General features: G+C 36.5%; 1 protein-coding gene and 1 pseudogene across 6 annotated transcripts in view; one reads left to right on the forward strand and one right to left on the reverse strand.

Annotated features, from left to right (window-relative positions):
- The window catches only part of PPHLN1 (periphilin 1), a 199,037-nt gene that overhangs the window by 125,837 nt on the left and 53,422 nt on the right, over positions 1–19,778 (reverse strand). For 4 of the 6 annotated variants that reach the window (XR_012470211.1, XM_074194718.1, XM_074194717.1 and 1 more), the window contains one exon: positions 5,865–6,032. The exons of the other annotated variants lie outside the window; for them this stretch is intronic. Coding sequence is in view for 3 of the 4 variants with exons in the window: in XM_074194718.1 (XP_074050819.1) it covers positions 5,865–6,032 (168 nt within the window). In the remaining variant the exon portion in view is untranslated. The remainder of the gene's footprint in view (positions 1–5,864; positions 6,033–19,778) is intronic. 6 annotated transcript variants of the gene reach the window in all.
- On the forward strand, positions 974–1,598 carry LOC141493985 (ran-specific GTPase-activating protein pseudogene; annotated as a pseudogene).

Genomic DNA, 19,778 nt, shown 5'->3' on the forward strand with positions numbered 1-19,778 from the left:
CACAAAATTGGCTAGAAAATGGAGGGAGCAGGAGGTGGGAAGGGGAAAGGAAGGAAGAAAGATGGAGTTCAGGGAAAAAAAGACCTTTGACCTTTCATAAAAGGTCACTGTGGAAACAGAAAAGATCAAAATACAAATTCAGAAGAGTACAACACTGTAAAAATACAAAGCCTCTAAGATGATATGAATTGAACACAAGCCACAAAGGAACTCTAGTAAGACCCTAAAAAAAGATTTTTAAAAAGCAAATGAGGTAGAAAAAATTGAGTTATTACAAGAGAATAGAAAAAAAAAGAGTTAACAGCAGAAAAAAATAGAAAAAGATGCACAAAAATTCATTCAAAAAAATCCCTTAAAAATATTATTGATAAAAAAAAATATTATTAGTTAAATGAATAAGAAGATACAAAAGCTCACTGAAGAAAATAATTCCTTAAAAAGTGGGATGGGGTTCAAATCCGGTCTCAGACACTTAATAATTAATTACCTAGCTGTGTGGCCTTGGGCAAGCCACTTAACCCCATTTGCCTTACAAAAAAATTTTTAAAAATTTAAAAAAAGTGGGATGGGGCAAGTAGAAGCTGATAACTCCATTACACATCAAGAATCAAGTAAAATCAAAAGAGAAAAAATACAAGAAAATGTGAACTATCTCTTTGGAAAAAGAGCAAAGATAATTTGAAAACTGTCCTGACATCCTAGAACCAGAAAGTAAAATGGCAACTGAAATAATCTACTGGCGGGCGTGTTTCTGGCCGCCGCCGGGGTCAAGGGGCCAGGTCCGCCGGGGCCGAGCTGAGGTAAACGCGGGCCGAGGCAGCGCCAGCGCCAGACGAGCAGGGCCCGGGCCGCACCGACCGCCGCCGCCGCCGGCACCAGCCGCCGGGACCAGCCGCCGCCACCGCCGGGGGACCAGCCGCGGCCACCGCCGCGGGGACCAGCCGCCTCCGCATCAGCCCGCTCCCCCGCCCCTATGGCAGCCGCCAAGGAAGCTCATGAGGAACACGACATGTCCACCGAGCACGTGGATGACTCAAACCATGATCCAATGTTTGAACCCATAGCGTCTCTTCCGGAGCAGGAAATTAAGACCCTGGAGGAAGATGAAGAAGAGCTCTTTAAGATGCGAGCCAAGCTGTGCCCATTTGCGTCTGAGAATGACCTTCCAGAATGGAAAGAGCGAGGGACGGGTGACGTGAAGCTGCTGAAACACAAGGACAAAGGCACGATTCGCCTTCTCATGAGAGAAGATCTGTGCCAATCGCTATATAACGCCCTTGATGGAACTGAAGCCCAATGCAGGCAGTGACAGGGCCTGGGTCTGGAACACACACGCAGACTTTGCAGATAAAATCCCCAAGCCGGAGCTGCTGGCCATTCGGTTCCTCAACGCAGAAAATGCCCAGAAGTTTAAGGCGAAATTTGAAGAATGCAGGTATGAGATAGAAGAAAGAAACAAGAAAAGAGCAGTGGTAGAAAAGCTCTCGGAGCTGACGGTGAAGGAGGAGAAGGAAGGCAGCCAAGAGCCTAAGAGCCCCAACGAGCCCGAGACAGAAACCAGAGCAGACACCAAGGGCCAGGATGTGTTACTGAAATAAATCATCTCGCAGGCCTCACCTTCTTTCATTTTATTTTCTTTATTTTGTTTCATTTTGGGGTTTTTTTTAGAAGGGACTTTATATAAAGAACTGAATTCCAGCCTCCAGGTTGTTTTCTAAGCTTTTACCCTTTGGAAGATGTCTTCAGCAAACCCATTCCCAGTCATATGTACTGCACTCATAACATTCTTTTCCATAGTGGAAACACTTATTTATAGTACATTCAAAAGTGTGAATAAACCATTTGAATGTTGCAAAAAAAAAAAAAAAGAAAGAATCTACCAATGACCTCCTGAAAGAGGATTATATCCAAATTCTAGAACTCTCAAGGCAAAAAGAAAATACTGTAAAACAAAAAAAGAAACTATTTAAATAACATGGAACCACATTCAAAATAACAATATTTAACAGCTTCAAATTTAAAGGATCAGAGGATTTAGAATATGTGATTCTCAAAAGCAAAGGAGCTTGAATTACAATCAAGAATCAGCTACCCAATCCTAATAGAGATATAGTTCTTCAGAGTTACACAGGGTGGCTAAGGTGGCACAGTGAATAGAGCATCGGCCCTGGGGTAGAAGGACCTGTTCAAATCCTGCGTTGTATGACCTTTGGCAAGTCATTTAACACTACTATAGCAAAAGCCAAAAAAGAAAAAAGGTGAATGTGATGAACTCACCCATAAAATGGAGGCAGTGGATTAAAATCAGAACCCTCCAATATGCTGTTTATAAAAAACACATGTGAAGCATGGAGCCAAACACATAATAAAGGTAAAAGGCTTGAGCAGATATCATTTCAACTGAAGTAAAAAAAAAGAAGTAGCAATCATGATCTCAAAACAAAAGCAAAAGTAGACCTAATTAAAAGAGACAAAAGGAAGAAAATTACATCTTACTAAAAGAAACCATAGATAATGAAGTATATCAGTAAAAAATATAGATGCATAAAACAGTAAAGTATCCAAATTTCTAAGGGAGAAGTTAAATGAGAAACAGGAAGAAATACACAGAAAAACTATATCAGTGGGGAACCTCAACTTTTCAGTCTCAGAACTACATAAATCTAACCAAAATATAAACAAAAAAGTTAGATATGATAGACCTCTGGAGGAAAGTCAGCTAGGACAGAACGGGATAAACTTTTTTCTCAGCAGCACATGGAACGTACCGAAAAATTTACCGTGTTTTAGGGCAAAAAGTCTCACAATAAAATGCAGAAAAGGCAGAAAAAATAAATGTAACCTTTTCAGATCATAATGAAATAAAAATTACATTTAAAAATAAAGGACCATGTAATTAAAAATTAATTGGAAAATGAATAGCTTAATCTTAAAAATAGATGGGTCAAAAAAAATAGATGGGTCAAAAAACAAATGAAATTTCAATAAAGAGACCAATGACAATGAAACAACAATCAAGATTTATGGGATAAAGGCAAAGGAGCACTTATGGGAAATTTTATATCTCTAAACACATCAATAAAATAGAAAAAGAAAAAGAGCAGATCAATGAATTGGGCGTGCAACTAAAAAATTAGAAAAAGAATAAGAATTCCCAATTAAATATCAAATGAGAAATCCTGAAAATCAAAAAAGAGATTAATAAAACTGAAAGAAAATGACTGAACCAATAAATAAAACTAGGAGATGATTTTTATGAAGAAAAACAGTAAAATAGATAAACAGTAAAACAGATAAACCATTGCTTAATTTGACACAAAAAGAGAAGAAAATCAAATTACCACTTTTTAAAAGGAAAGGGGTAAACACCAAAAATGAAGAGAAAATTAAAGTAATAATTAGGAATATTTGAACCTATTGCATGATTAGAAATTCGATAATCTAAGCTAACTGAATGAATATTTACAAAAATATAAATATATAGATTAACAGAAGAGAAAACAGACTATTTAAATAATCAATCTTAACAAAAGAACTTACCCTATTTAACACCCTAAAAATTAAAAGAACAATTAATTTCAATACAACATAAACTATTTGGGAAAATAGGCAAAGAAAGAGTCCTATAAAATACCTTTTATAAAAAAATAAGTTGATACCTATAATAGAAAAAAGCAGAAAGAGAGCAAGCAAATTATATACCCTTTGATCCATTTCCCTAATGAATACCGATGAGTTTAAAGTAATATATCACAAGAATCACACACAAAGACCAATTGATTATATCAATAACAAAACCAACAGAAATCATATGATTATCAATAGAACAGAAAAAGCTTTTGACAAAATGCAACATTCATTCCTATTTAACACTACAACATATAGAACTAAAGGGAACTTTCCTTAAAATGATTAGTATTTATCTAAAATCATTAGCATGTATTATCTCTAATGGGACAATCTCAAAGTTTTCCCATAAGATAAATGCTAAAACAAGGATGCCCATTATCAGTACTATTATTCAATCCTGTATTAGTAATTCTAGCTATAGCAGTAAGAGAAAAGAAATTAAAGAAATTAGAATAAATAATTAGGAAAGAAAACTATTACCCTTTATAAATAATGTGATGGTATAGAGAATAAACTAAAGAACCAGATGAAATTAACTTCAGCAAAATTGCTGTACATAAAATAAACCTACACAAATCATCAGTATTTGCATACACATTACAAAAAAAAAAAGTCCAGTAAAAAGAGAAAAAATCTGACCCTAATTAAACAATTGCATTATTTTTAACCAGTGAGTACCTAGACAAACAGGTTTTCCTGAAGCTACAATTCACTAATTCTCAACCTTTATGTACTCGTATATATCATTTGCCCTTTTGTTATCTCAATCTTCCTCCTAAAAACATATTATGGAATATATTTTCAAAAGTAAATCTAAACTAAAGTTTTGTGAATTAATTTAAAATTTTCTTAGAATTTTCTTTATAAGCTCTTATAGATTGGCTACTGTGTACCTTACTATGCTAAGAGTTGGGGGAACAAAGAAACAAAAGACAATCCTTGCCTTTAAGGAGCTCACCATCTAATGTGGGAGACACAAACAAACAAATACATACAACAAGATAAATAGGAAAGAATAAAAAGAGAGAAGGCACAAGAATTAAGAGGAATTGGGAAAAGATTCTTGCAGAAAACAGATTTTAGCTGAACCTTAAAGTCATGGAAGCCAAGAGGCAGAGTGCAGAGAGGAAGGTGAGCATGCTAGGCATAGGATACAACCAAAGAAAATGCCCAGACCAAAAAGATGTAGTATCTTCTTTGTGAAACAACAAGGAGGCCAGTATCGATATCACTGAAAATTATTGAATCACCATTCTTCCATTCCCCCACAGGCAAAACCTAAGCAACATTCTCAGTTCTTCACTACAGTACCACCTTTTCTCCTCTCACATTGCTATCATCCTGGGTCAAATCCTCCTTGCCTTACACCTGAGTTATTGTCAATAGCTAGCTAGTTGAACTACCTGTCATGAGACTCTCCCCACTTCTAGTCCATTGTCTATTGAGCCAGCAAAGTGATATGCTTATCATAGGTCTAAACTTGACACTCCCTATCCAAAAACTCCTGTTCCTCTCACCTCTAAGACCAAACATAAAATTTTAGTTGACCTTTAAAGCCATTTATAATCTAGTCTATCTGCTCTTCCTTTCCAGTCTTTACACCTCCAGCACTTATTCTTCAAACCAGTGAGAACTGTTGTTTACCAAGTAATAATCTTAATACATGCTTCATTATGTATTAATTCAGAATACTAAAGAAAAGGAGAAATAGAGAAATGCCATACGTAAAGGCAAGAGAAAAGAATCACACCAAGACACTATCAGCTACTAATGAAGCACTGAGCTTCTAGATCTAGTTCTAGATCAGAAAAAGAATAAAAGAAATAGTTTTTGTTCTTTAAACTGGCAAATAACTTAGAACACACACACACAGAATCGTTACAATGCTAACTCAAACAAATTCTGTCTTCCTACATTTTAAATGCTCAAAACAGCTGAAGGAAGATATCTAATGTTAAGAACAGTCACACATAACAGGGATTATTTACTCATTCCTAGCCGAGAATCATAGTCGTGGTAATAGATGACGCAATCACTTGCCCACCTAGTGAAAAGAGGAAGGAGGATAAGATGTCTATATATTTCTCTTCCACTACTTCTATGCAGTTGGCATCTTAAAAGAGCATAAAGTCAGAAAGACTATTTTGTCTACATGGTCAGAGTAGTCAAAAATTGAATCCATAATTTTTTGTAAAATATAGGTAAAAAAGGTGACGGGGGGAAAATTTACATACGCCTCTTTGGGATGGACCACTTCTTCGATCATGAGAAAAACTGCGGCCCTCGTCATAGTCTCGGTAATCAACATGACCGTAATCATATCTATTGTAGCCTCCTTCACCAGGTCTGTCTAGCAGTGGTGGTTTCGTGGGTACAATATTAACTACTCTATGGTAGTCATCCTAAAACAGACAAAAAGAAATATATAAAATCACTAATTTCACTACCGCAATGGCTTTTTTTAAAAGCATAGGAGGTTTTTTTCCTTTAAATAAAGTAGGTAAAAAAATTAAAAAAATAAAGTAGGTAAACTTGAAAAAATATTATTAAATAAATCTAACAGTATAAAGTCTTTAAAAGACTGGAAAATTTTAAGCAAGACAATCAATAAAAGAAAGCTGACTTTTAAAAATTATGTTAATGCTTCTCTCCATTAATATAGACATGCTAAAGGGTGAAAATAATTAAAGCTCTCCACAAATATAAGGTATCATAACTGAATTAAATATATTTGTAAAGACTGGTGAAAGACTGAGTAAAAAGCTGAGAGTTTATACATTAATCTGGGCATCTCTGAGCTTCTACAAAAAGAGCAAATTAACAAAATTAGTGGCCATTACCATTAAGAATTCCTACTTTACTATAGAGTCTGCAAACCTACTAAAAGCTACTAAATTAGAAAGACACGTGATGCTTTCATGATACTATTTTTGAAGCAAAAATTACTAATTCACTCATGAAGGGAAGAACTAAATAGTGTTTACACTTAATTGAAATTCAAAGAAGCTGTTTTCAAAATTTCTTTAAATCTTTAGATCTTATTTATTCAGAATTCAATTAACATCCTAATTTCTAGGCAAAAAAAAAGAACTTATAAAAACATGGAATAGTCAAAAAATTTTTCACTTAACCTCTTCTCTAAAAATTCAATCTGTGAATTCGAATCAGTTGTGATCTATAAAACTTTTGTGTTTGTGTGTGTTTGTATATACTGTGTATATGTTAGGTAGATTAAGTAGGCTATAGAACAATTCCTCTGAGATCAGGATAGAGAGTTTGTGTGTGTGTGTGTGTGTGTGTGTGCGCGCATGCGTGTGTGTATTAAGATATCAAGGGGGGAACCAAGATAGCAGCATGAAGGCAGCATTTCCCAGAAACTCCTCCCCCCCCCCAAAAAAAACCCTCAAAAAACCATCAAATTATGACTAGCCAAAATTTAGAGGTGAAAGACCTACAGAAAGACTGGGTGCCACATTTCCCCAGCCCAAGATAACTTATAAGTTCCCTGGGAAAGGTGTGTTTAATTGGGGGGGGGGGGGCACAGCCAGAGCTCAGCTCAGCACAGCACAGCGCAGGCCAGCCCTGCCCAGGGATCACTGGGAACAGCTTGAAGGGGAGGTGAGACAACTCTGTTGCACCAGAATGAGTGTGGAGCGAGGAGCACCAGACTCAGAGCTGCCCTGCAGCAAGAACCTGCAGCAGGACTCTGGAGAAAGCAACCTGCAATTCCAGGGCAAAGCTCACAGATGGTCACGGGGTCACAGGGCAGACTGGTGAAATCTCTCTGCTATCCCTGTGGCAGGACTCTGCTGTTTGCCCACACTCAGATCCAAGTTGCAGTTTGGCCTTCCAAACTAAGACAGCAGCAAAGACCCTCCTCACAGCTCCAGGGAAGAGAGGAGTGCTTATGGTCATCTATATAAGTAAACTGAGAAAAAAGGAACACCACTGAGAAATTCTTTGTCTATAATCACAAGAAGGAAGAAAATACTCAATCTGAAGATGAGGAAGTACAAGCTTCTGCATCTAAAGACTCCAAGAAAAACAGAAATTAGGTTCAGGCTATGACAGAGTTCAAAAAGGATTTTGAAAGTCAAGTAAGGGAGACAAAAGAAAAATTGGGGGGAAAAATGAGAGAAATGCAGGAGAAACATGAAAAAGAAGTCAGAACCTTAGTCAAGGAGATTCAAAAAAGTGCTGAAGAAAATAACATGTTAAAAACCAGCATAGGTCAAATGGATAAAACAGTTCAAAGAGTTATTGAGGACAAGAATGCTTTAAAAAAGCAGAATTAGTCAGATGAAAAAAGAAATACAAAAGCTCTCTGAGGAAAACAAATCCTTCAGATGTAAAATGGAACTGAGGGAAGCTGGTGACTTTATGAGAAATTAAGACAAATACTTCAAATGCAAAAGAATGGAAAATTAGAAGAAAATGTGAAACAACTCATTGAAAAAAACAACTGATATGGAAAACAGATTCAGGAAAGATAATTTTAAAATTATAAGGATACCTGGAAGTCATAATATGGAAAAGAGCCTTGGAGGGTGGAGCCAAGAAGGCAACATTAGCAGATCCCGTCTTGGGCGCTCTCTCATAAAACTTCGAAACTAAGTAGTCTAACTCAATTTTCGAGAGACGGAACCCACAGAGGGACCCAGTGAGGCAATTCTCTTACTCAAGGTAACCTGGAAAAGAGAAAGGCTCTGATCCCTGGGGTTGGAGGGGCGGCCCACCAGAGTAAAAGAACTTTAGCCTCCCAGAGGCAGCCACAGGGAGCTGGGAGTTGCAGTTCACAGCAGCAGGGGAGTCTCCTAAGCTACGCCCCAGGGAGCACCAGGCACAAATTGGGGGTCAGTGGGGGGAACTCTGCCAGAGCAAGCACTTGAAGCCCAGCCCTCAGGGCACACAGCAAGCAGCATGGCCAAGGCAGTCCAGATCCAGGAAACAGAAGCAGGCAGAGCCAGTAAGCAGGAGCTCCCACAGGGCATGAACCCATAGAACCAAGGGAGGGAGTAAAGAGAGACTGCGGAGCTCTGTCTTTTGTCCCTGGGACCACATTCAGATGTTGATTGCAGTCTAGGCCCCCCATTGAACAGCAAAGCCACCCCAACCTCAGCCCCATGGCAGAAGGGGGTACATAAGGTCATTCACAGACCAGGAGGGAGGACAGAGGCTCACACACTGAGATCCTTCTGGGAGTGTCCCCAAAGCTCAGGAAGCACCCCAAAAACAGAGGAACACCACTGAGAAATATGTTGCCTGTGAGGCCAAAAAGGATCAAAACACTTAGTCTGAAGATGAGGAAGCACAAGCTCCTGCATCTAAAGACTCCAAGAAAAACAGAAATTGGGCTCAGGCTATGACAGAGCTCAAAAAAGACTTTGAAAATCAAATGGGGGAGTTAGAAGAAAAACTGGAAAAAGAAATGAGAGAGATGCAGGAAAAACATGAAAATGAAGTCAGCAGCTTAGTCAAGGAAATCCAAAAAAAAATGCTGCAGAAAATAGCATGCTAAAAACCAGCTTAGGTCAAATGGATAAAACAGTTCAAAAAGTTATGGAGGAGAAGAATGCTTTAAAAAGCAGAATTAGCCAGATGGAAAAAGAAATAAGAAAGCTCTCTGAGGAAAACAAATCCTTCAGACAAAGAAGGAGACTGATGGATTTATGAGAAACCAGGCTTCAATACTTCAAAACCAAAAGAATGAAACATTAGAAGGAAATGTGAAACATCTCATTGAAAAAACAACGGATATGGAAAACAGACTTAGGAAAGATAATTTAAAAATTATTAGAATACCTGAAAGTCATGATCAGGAAAAGAACCTTGACATCATTTTCAAAGAATTACTACAGGAAAATTGCCCTGATATTCTAGAAGCAGAGGGCAAAATAGAAATAGAAAGAATCCACCGATTCCCCCCAAGAAAGAGATCCCAAAAAACCAACCCCCAGGAATATTATAGCCAAGTTCCAGCACTCCCAAGTCAAAGAGAAAATATTACAAGCAACAAGAAGGACATAATTCAAATACCGTGGAGCTGCAATCAGGATCACATAGGGCTTAGCAGCAACTACATTGGAAGCTCGTAGGGCTTGGAATATAATATACCAGAAGGCAAAAGAGATTAGAATGCAAGCGAGAATCAACTACCCAGCAAAACTGAATGTCCCCTTCCAGAGAAAAAGATGGACTTTCAATGAACCAAGGGAATTTCAAATGTTCCTGTTGGAATGGCCAGAGCTGAACAGAAGGTTTGATCTTCAAATACAGGACTCAGGTGAAGCATAGAGATTGGAGAAGGGGAAAATATGAGGGACTTCATGATGATTAACTGCATGTATTCCTGCATAGAAAAATGACACTGATAATACTCATATGAACCTTCTCAATTAACAGAGCAGGTAGAAGGAGATTTTATAGATGAAGCACAGGAGAAACCTGAATTTGAAGATAAAATATGGGGTAAAAATGGAGTCAATAGAAAAAAAGGGAAATGTAATGGGAGAAAGAAAAAGGAGAGGGGGAACAGGCCAAGATATTTCATTTAATAAGATTTTTCTTTATTACAATAAGCTATTGCAATGATATGGAAGGGGAGAAGACAAGGGGGAATGAGGGAATCTTTGCTCTCATCAGAGGTGGCTAGGAGAGGAAACAGCATATATACTCAATGGGGTATAGACATCTGGAGTAAGAAGGAGAGAAGGGGGACAGGGGGAAGGGGGGGAATGTGAGTTATGGAGGAGAGGATGGACAATGGGGGGAGTGGTCAGATATAAGACATTTTCTTTTTTTACTTCTTGCAAGGGGCAGGGATTGGATAGTCTGTCCAGGACCGTAGGGCCAGGTGGATGCTGGGCCTGAGGGGTGGTGTAGGGGCTCGGGGCCTCTTGGTCCGAAGGCCAGGGATCTGTCTGCTGCACCACTCAGCTACCCTACAGCAGAGTCAGTGAAAGGTGAGAGTAAATATAGTACACGGTAGTGGAGAAATACGAAAGGAGGGAGTTGCGATCAGCAACAGTGGAAAAATATGGAAGTAACTTTTTTGATGGACTTATAAAGAATGTGATCCACTCGCAACAGAGTTGGTAGTGTTAGAACACAGACTGAAGCACATTTTTTATTACTATAATTTGGGGGGGGGGTGCGGGGCAAATGGGGCTGGGTGGCCTGCCTGGGGCGGCATAGCAGGGTGATCATTGGGTGTCTGAGGCCAGATTCTGACCCGGGTGCTCCTGGCTCAAGGGCCAGTGCTCTGTCCACCACCCAGCCGCCCCTACTATTATTACTATTTTATTTTATTTTAGGTCTTTTTTTTCTTTTTTTGGTTTATGCAGGGCAGTGGGGTTGGGGTGGCTCGCATGTCACACAGCTGGTTGATTGTAGGGTGTACAGGGCCGGATATGGGCTAGGGTGCTCCTGGCTCCAGGGCTGGTGCTCCATCTACTGCGCCACCTGGCCGTACCTACAATTATTACTATTTTTTTTTATTTTAATTTTTTTTCTCTCCCCCCCTTTACTTTATCGCTCAAGTGAGTGTATATTTTTTGGGGTGGAGGGGGTATTTTGTTTACTCTTAAACCAATATTTTACTAATGTATAAAAAAGACATTGTTTGTACAAAATGAGAATAAAGATTATAGGTGGAGGACTTGACCTTGATTAAAAATAAAAGACCAGCTCTTTATCAGAGACTGGATTGCAAATGAAAAATAGGAGAAATGACTTTTTGGAGGGATATATGTTAAGGAGAAATAGAGAAAAGGGAATTTTAGGTGACTGGCCTCAATTTTTTTGCTGGAGTTTGAGGAAAGATCTTCAGTACAGAGGTTAAAGTGCAGGAGTGTTGGGGGAAAGCCTAAGGAAAAAAGAAGATCTGGAATAACTTTGGTGGTGAGTAAGTTAGTGACTCAATTAAGGAGAAAGATTTTCTTGCTTCACTGAGAATCCAGTTGAGATTAAATAAAATATTTTTGCCACAGGAAAAGAGCCTTGACATCATTTTTAAAGAGTTCCTACAGGAAAATTGCCCAGATATCCTAGAAGCAGAGGGCAAAATAGAAATTGAGAGAATCCACAATCTCCCCTGGAAAGAGATCCTAAAAAAACAACCCCCAGTAATATTATAACCAAGTTCCCAAGTCAAAGAGAAAATATTACAAGCAGCTAGAAGGACACAATTCAAATACTATGGAGCTGCAGTCAGGATCACACAGGACTTAGCAGCAACTACATTAAGAGCTCATAGGGCTTGGAATATAATATTCCAGAAGGCAAAAGAGCTTGGAATGCAACCAAGAGAATCAACTACCCAGCAAAACTGAACATCCTCTTCCAGGGGAAAAGATGGACTTTCCATGGACCAAGGGAATTTCAAATGTTCCTGTTGAAACAACTAGAGCTGAACAAAAAGTTTGACCTACAAATACAGGATTCAGGTGAAGCATAGAGAGCGAAGGAGAAGGGTAAAATAAGAGAGTCTTAATGATGATGACCTGCATGTATTCCTGCATAGAAAAATGATACTAATAATATGAAACTTGTCATTTAACAGAACAGGTAGAAGGAGCTTTTGTAGACGAAGCACAGGAGAGAATTGAATTTGAAGATATATTGTAAAAATGGAGTCAATGACTAAAAGGGAAATGCACTGGGAGTAAGAGAAAGGAGAGGTGGAATGACCTAAGATATTTCGTATAAAAGATTTTTTTGCTTTTGCAATGAGCTATTGCAATGATATGGAAGGGAGGAAGGTGAGGGGGAATGAGGGATGCTTCACAACCATCAGAAATGGCTCAGAGAGGAAACAGCATACACACTCAATAGGGTACAGACATCTAGAGAAAAAGGGGAGAAGGGGGAAAGGGGAAAGAGGGGGCATGTGGGTGATAGTGAAAAAGATAGATCATAGGAGAAAACAGTCAGATATAACACATTTTCTTTTTTACTTCTTGCAAGGGGCTGGGATTGGGTACCCTGCCCAGGACCACAGGGCCGGGTAGTTGCTGGTGAGCCTCAGGGTTGCTATGTGGGCTCAGGGCCTCTTGGCCCCAGGACTGGTAATCAGTCCACTGCGCCACTGAGCTACCCTACAGCACATTTTAGAAGAGGGATAGAGTGAAAGGAGAGAGAAAAAATAATAAATGGTAGTGGGGAGGAACGGATGGAGGGAATTACAATCAGCAACAGCAACAAGTGGAAAAATATGGAAGTAATTTTTATGATGCACTTATCATAAAGAATGTGATTCATCCGAGGCAGAGCTGATGTTATCAGAACACAGAATGAAACACATTTTTTTTCTCTTTCCTTTCCTATTTCTCATAAGGGTCTATATTTTTGGAGGGGGAAGGGGGTATTATGTTTACTGTTAAACAAGAATATCTTAGTAATGTATAAAAAAAAATTACTTGTACAAAAATATTCATAGCAGCTCTGTTCATGGTGGCAAAGAATGCGAAATTGAGTGAATGTCCATCAATTGGGGAATGGCTTAACAAAATGTGGTATATGAATGTGATGGAACACTATTGTTCTATTAGAAGCCAGGAAGGATGGGAATTCAGAGAAGCCCAGAAAGATTTGCATTGACTGATGCTGAGTGAGATGAGCAAAACCAGAGGAACATTGTGCACCCAGCAGCAACATGGCAGTGATGACCAACCTTGATGGACTTGTTCATTCCATTAGTGCAACAATCAGGAACAATACTTTATTTTTCTTCCTTAAGGATATGATTTCTCTCTCATCACATTCAAATGCGATCAATGTATACCACGGAAGCAATGTAAAGACTAATAGACTGCCTTCTGAGGGAGGTGGGGGGAAGGAAGCAAGATTAGGGGAAAAATTGTAAAAAATTCAAAATAAAAAATAAAAAAAGATATTAGACATTTACATATCAACAGAAATTGGTAATTATAACAAATTAACACATTAGTAAAAAAAAGTCAAAACAATACATTCTCTTCTCAAACAAAGTCCCCTGTAATTTACAGAAATGTAAAACTAAAAGATACCTCAAAGGCCACGTGGTTCAATTGGTCAATGACTCGACATTATTTGCATGTAAAAAGCTATAATGTCATATAGTATGCAACTTGGTTTGACAATCTGGCTTTCAACCTCATTATTTAAATGAAACTATGCTCATCAAAATTACTACTGAACTCTTAACTGCCAAATCTAATGATATATTCTCAGTCTTCATCCTAAGTAAGGACTGTACAGCTTCTCCTCTCTAAACTTTTGTAATCCATAGCTCTCTTCCTTTTCTCCTACCTGATTGTTTCTTCTCAGTTGCCTTCATGGACCTTCCTGGCTGGAATAGTCACACATCTTTTAATATATCTCTATGTCAAGTACCACTTTTAATGAATTAAAATTATATTCACTCAACATATTTATATCACGTTTGAAAATAATCTGTCATACCATAACTTGGAGTCATCCAGGCTAATATTCCATTTGTAAAGCTAAAAGGTAGTATGACAGCAATAAATAAAGAAGCAGAAGGAATTATTTTGTATAACTCAGAGGTCATGTGGTATAATACTCTGATTTTACAGATGACAAAAATGAGAAGTTACATGCCAAAGGTCATGCAAAGTAAAAGCAAAGGTTCAAATAAAACTGTGAGCGCTTAATGACAAAATTGTGCTATTTTTTACATTACTATAAATACCAAATATGTTCATGAACTTTATTCAAAATTTTCCTGAATTATTTATTACCATTTCTGATTTTTCTATACTCTTGTTAACAATTTAATTTTCACACAATAGCATTTATTTGGATAATAAGAATTAGCATTCATTTATGTGTCTAATTGGTTAAGTTCTAAGGAATATTTGTATTCTTTTACAAGGACAAGTTAAGTCTACATTGATCCCAGAAATATTTTTATATACTCCATTTTTATCTTTTTTAAATTGCAAATTGCTATTATATCACATTATAATACATTCCCCTGATTCTCTGCTCAAATTATATCAATTTTTCTAATTATGAGTTCAATAATACCTTATATATAAACTATGAGATGTGGGCAACAAATGACAAGTTCTGAGTAAGTACAGTAAATTATTTTTTTTAAAAGGTAATATAATTTGTGGCATTATTGCTAATATACTTCATAAATATAAACCCTAAGAGTATATTTAAATATAAGGCCATGAAGAAAATTAATGTTGAAAACATATGTTGCTGTTGTTCATCGTGCCTCCTCAAAAGAGGACCAATGCTATCAACAAGGTGACATATTGATATTGTGTATAAATTAGATATGATTGGACTAAAGCTCATCAGCCTCACTATCTCTCCTCCAGAGTCATCTAAATTCACTGATATAAGACAAAGGTTAAAAATCATTTTGGGTCAGTCATGATTAGAGGGCTTCAGACAATATGATTAAGATTAATGATAAGGGGGCAGCTAGGTGGTGTAGGGGATAGAGCACTTGCCCTGGAGTCAGGAGGACCTGAGTTCAAATGTGGTCTCACACACTTAAAAATTACCTAGCTGTGTGACCTTGGGCAAGCTACTTAGCCCTATTGTCTTAAATAAATTTTTTTAAAAGTGAAAAAAAAAAAGATTAATGAAAACTGTGGGAAGGAGGGGAAAATGAGAGTTAAGTGATTTGCCCATAGTCACACTGCTAATAAGAGTCTGAAGCTGGATTTGAATTCAGGTCTTCCTGATTCCAGGCCTAGCATTTAAGATAATCTAAGACTCTTGAGTCTGTCTTTGGTTACTGAGAGGAACCACTGATCATCATTTTATTGTTTACTGACTGGTTATTAATATACGATTACTTTACCTCTAAGAATTTTATTCAAGACACCTAGCTGACTTGTATACCTAGAAGGTTCCCTCTTCTTACCTCTGCCTACTGGCTTCCCCAGATTATTTGAAGATTCAGATGAAATTCTAATTTCTGCAAGAAGTTATTCCCAATCCCCTGCTCATGACTTCTACTACTAGTACATTCCTTTTGAGCCTACTTTCCATTTGCCCTTAATACTCTTGTCTATGTCTTACTACCTAAGTATGTGTTATCTTTCCCATTGGAAAGTGAACTCTTGAAGGGCAGTTACTGTGTTCTTAACCTTTCTTTGTATTCCAGTGCCTAGTACTCTGTCAGGTACAAAGTAAGCACTTAATAACTGTTTGTTGTCAAACTACATCATGTTTTTTTTACACAAAAAAGAAAAAGACCAGGCCGATATAATAAAATAGTAAAATAAATTTATTTAATTCAGTGCCATCCCAATCAGGAAAGAATTACATTATAGAATAAAATAAAAAAACAAAATTCATCTGGGGAAATTAAAATGGCATTCCTATAATGGCAAGTATTTCAAAAGAAATAATGAAAAAATAATTAACAAGGTGAAAAAGTATCTGGTAATTAAAGATCTCAAACCATACTACAAATCACCTCCCATTAAAACTATTTAGTACTTATTTATAAATTAAAACATTGATCAGAGTAAAAGATTAGCTGTACAGAAGCAAACAAAATAGCGTACCAGTAGATAACTTCAAAAATGCCACTATTAGGATAAGGACTCAGTCTTCAACAAAAACTTCAGGAGAACCAGGAAAGAAATCTGACAGAAATCTGATTTAACTCAAGAACTTATATATTACATAAGACAGCCAAATTGAAAACTATTCATATAAAAAAATTACTCCAAACCACTTAACAACAAATGCAAATTAAAATAACTCTGAGAGTCTACCTTACAACCATCTGACTTGCAATGATGATGAAAAAAATTGAAAAAGGTAACTTTTAAGGAAAAGAGATAACTGTTGAAGGGTTTAAGGAAAAGAAGTATACTGATAGAGTTGAAAATTGTTCTATCATGAAAAGCAATTTGAATTATGTTTAAAAAAGAAGTTATTTTACAAAACATACCACTAGAAAGCCTTTACCTGAAAGAGATCAAAGAAAAAAGGGAAAAAAACCTACACTTACTAAAATACTGAATAGCAGGACTTATTTCAGTAAAGAACCAGAAACAAATGGAAAGCCTATCAATTGGAAAATAGCTGGACAAATTACCTTATATGAATGTAATGAAATATGACTGCATCATAAGAAATAAAAAAAAAACTCAAGAGAACTTTGGAAGACAGTGAAGTAAACAGAAGTGTGAGAAAAATTTATACAACTATTAAATATTATTTGAGTATTAAATATTCTTTACACAAATTTTGCTTAAGAGGGACACAGTACTTCCTAATTCTTCATTTCCTATATAGTTGCATTAGAAATTACTTAATAAAGGTTTAAAGATTGACTACTACAAATATATAAAGTAAAGTACCTTTGAAAGACTTAAGAACTAAATAGAACAATATCCAAACATAACCCCAGAGGTTCAAAGATGAAGCATGGCATTCTACCTCCTGACCTAAGAGGTGATAGATTAGACACAATAAGGGAAGGAAAAAGGAATGAGCATTTATATAATGCCTCCTATGTGCCTGGCATGTGCTTCACAAACTTTACAAATATCTTAATAAGGTAGATGCTATTATTATCTTCATTTTAAAGTTGAAGAAACAGAAGCAAAAAAACCAAAACAGATTAATTAAATTACCTAGGATCACATTGTTAATATGTATCTAAGGCCACATTTGAACTCCAGGTACTCTAGTCTTTTATCCAATACACCACCTAGGCTGCCTATAATGGGGGGAGGGGGAACAGCTCATTGTGTGTTTGTGTGTGTGTGTGTGTGTGTGTGTGTGTATACAGACATACATATAATCACACATATTAGTAATATAATAAATATAAGCATTGTCAAGGTCAATGGATTGACTTATTTTTTGCAACTATACTTATTTCTCATAAGAGAGGGCAATAATAGGGCATGGACCTATGATTTCAGGAAATTCCCAGGTGAGAAAACTCTCTCAATCAATGTAGGTTTGTACTTTCTGTGGAATTTATAATTTTAGAATTACCTACAAAAGGGATGTCAAATTCAAACAGGATCCCTGTAGGCTACATATTGACTTAAAAAATCATAAATTTACATGATTTATCTTGTATTACATTTTAATTTATTTTTGTTAAGCATTTCCTAATTTCATTTTAATCTGGTTCAGACTGAATTTGGACATTTTATAGGAAGATGATAATATTTGAAAACTCTTAACTAGATAGTGAGAGCATTTAAAGTTTAATTGATTTGTCAAGAGTCAAACTGCTAATAATATATATGTTACAAGTGATGACTATTGGCTCTTTCTTTTTTAATGAGGAAGAACAAATTTTGAGGAGAAAGAAGGCAAGAGATTAGTGTTTTCAAAAGGAGGGTAGGGGAAGAATAAAAAGGGTCACTGAAACATTTCAATGCTCAGAAAAGAAAAGAAGGACATTCAGAGAAAGATAAAAGATGAGCAGGACAGTTATGAAACATACTAAACTACAATGCTTAAATAAAATGAAAATCATATGTAATAACGATTTTTGGTTACATTTCTTAACCATTTCCAAGCTATGACAGATCCTCCTCTTAGTCCCATGAGAACTTGAACTCTGCCCCACATTTGCCTCTATCCCTTTCCAACTCTCTCTCATTATGAACTGTCCTTCCCTCATTAAATGCAATCTATTTGAGGATAAGAAGTGCCTTGACAGTTTTTTGCAATTCCTAGCTATAATAACAGTATTGTTTGTCCTTCTTCTTGACAAAGACCATGACATCAAGGAGTTAATGCCACAACAAGCACTTGAATTGGATTTGAGTGAGAGGGTGCTGTGCTAAATCACCAGTCTCATTTTCTCATCCAGAACCAATGGATTCAATGGCCAGAAATGAATCAGGATGACTGGAGATGGCTTTGGATGCAAGGCAATCAAGGGTTAAGCATTTTGCCCAAGGCCACACAGCTAGGAAGTGTCAAGTGTCTCCCTAAGCTAGTAAAAGCATCACAACTCTAACTAATGCTTTTACATTCATTTGCAATTCATATACAATTCTCTTAATTTTTACTTGCCACAATTAATTTTTGCATGTGATTATATTAGCAATCTTATTTTCACTTTCTGTTGGCAAACACACCATTCGTGGTTATACACAATAGAGTAAATAAATGGGAAGAACCATACCACAAGTTTGTGGAGTGATTGCTATCTTCACTGACTTTGTTTACCCTAGCATTGTAAAATAGAACAACCTAAGCATTTATTGCATCTTTTCATTAAAGGCAAATGACTTTAAAACTTAGTCCAAAATGTAAGTCATTTGGGCTCAAGTCAGTGTTGCTGCTATTGAGAAAATAAAGGTGTTAGACTCTGTGCTAGAATGTCTGTAGTCACTGTTGGCCATGAATTTGATGATAACAAATCAATGTTTCATTATATGGTACAATGTTCTTACACCCCATTCTGATACAGTGGAGGGAAGATGTTACTATAGATTTCAAGTATGATGAAAAGTAAATATTATCTGAAATCAATTTTTTAATTAAGTCACCACAAAAACTCTGAGATTTTAGGGAAATACAAGAAAAATATTATTTGCATGTTACTAATTTTATTTTGTAGTACATTATATGGGCTATATCTTGGTTAGGTTTAATGAAAAGTGCATTTGATCAGAATTAATCCTTTTTTGTAAAGAATAACATGCAGAAAAGTATATTTTCAGCAATTTCTAGCAAAAGAATGGTTTTGGGGATAATAAAAATCTACCCCCTTATTTCTCATTGGTTCAATATATCAACATTCACCTGTTTTTTTTTTTTTTTTACTGTTGCAATGATTCTGAGATTGAGGATTGACTGCAAGAGGTAATACTCGTGTGTCTTGGTTTTAGACAAGTTCATGATAATAAAAGATAATTTAATTAAAAGAAAATCAATCTCTAAGTGCTTTAAGCTATACTGCCTCCAGGATTTTTCCCCATATTTGTTCAGATCTAGTCACTTACACAATGTCATATTTAAAATTTTTACTAATACCTACTTCCTCATCTACTACCACAGGTAATGAAGTAATTTAGGCCATTGTCATTAATGAGATGACATCTCCATTGTAATGAATGACAGAATTTAACTATTTAACTAACAATTTGCATCTCAAGGTTAAAAAAACAATAAAAGCCCATAATATTCATAGC

Source organism: Macrotis lagotis, chromosome 7 (assembly GCF_037893015.1).
Source record: "Macrotis lagotis isolate mMagLag1 chromosome 7, bilby.v1.9.chrom.fasta, whole genome shotgun sequence".
NCBI lineage: Eukaryota > Metazoa > Chordata > Mammalia > Peramelemorphia > Peramelidae > Macrotis > Macrotis lagotis.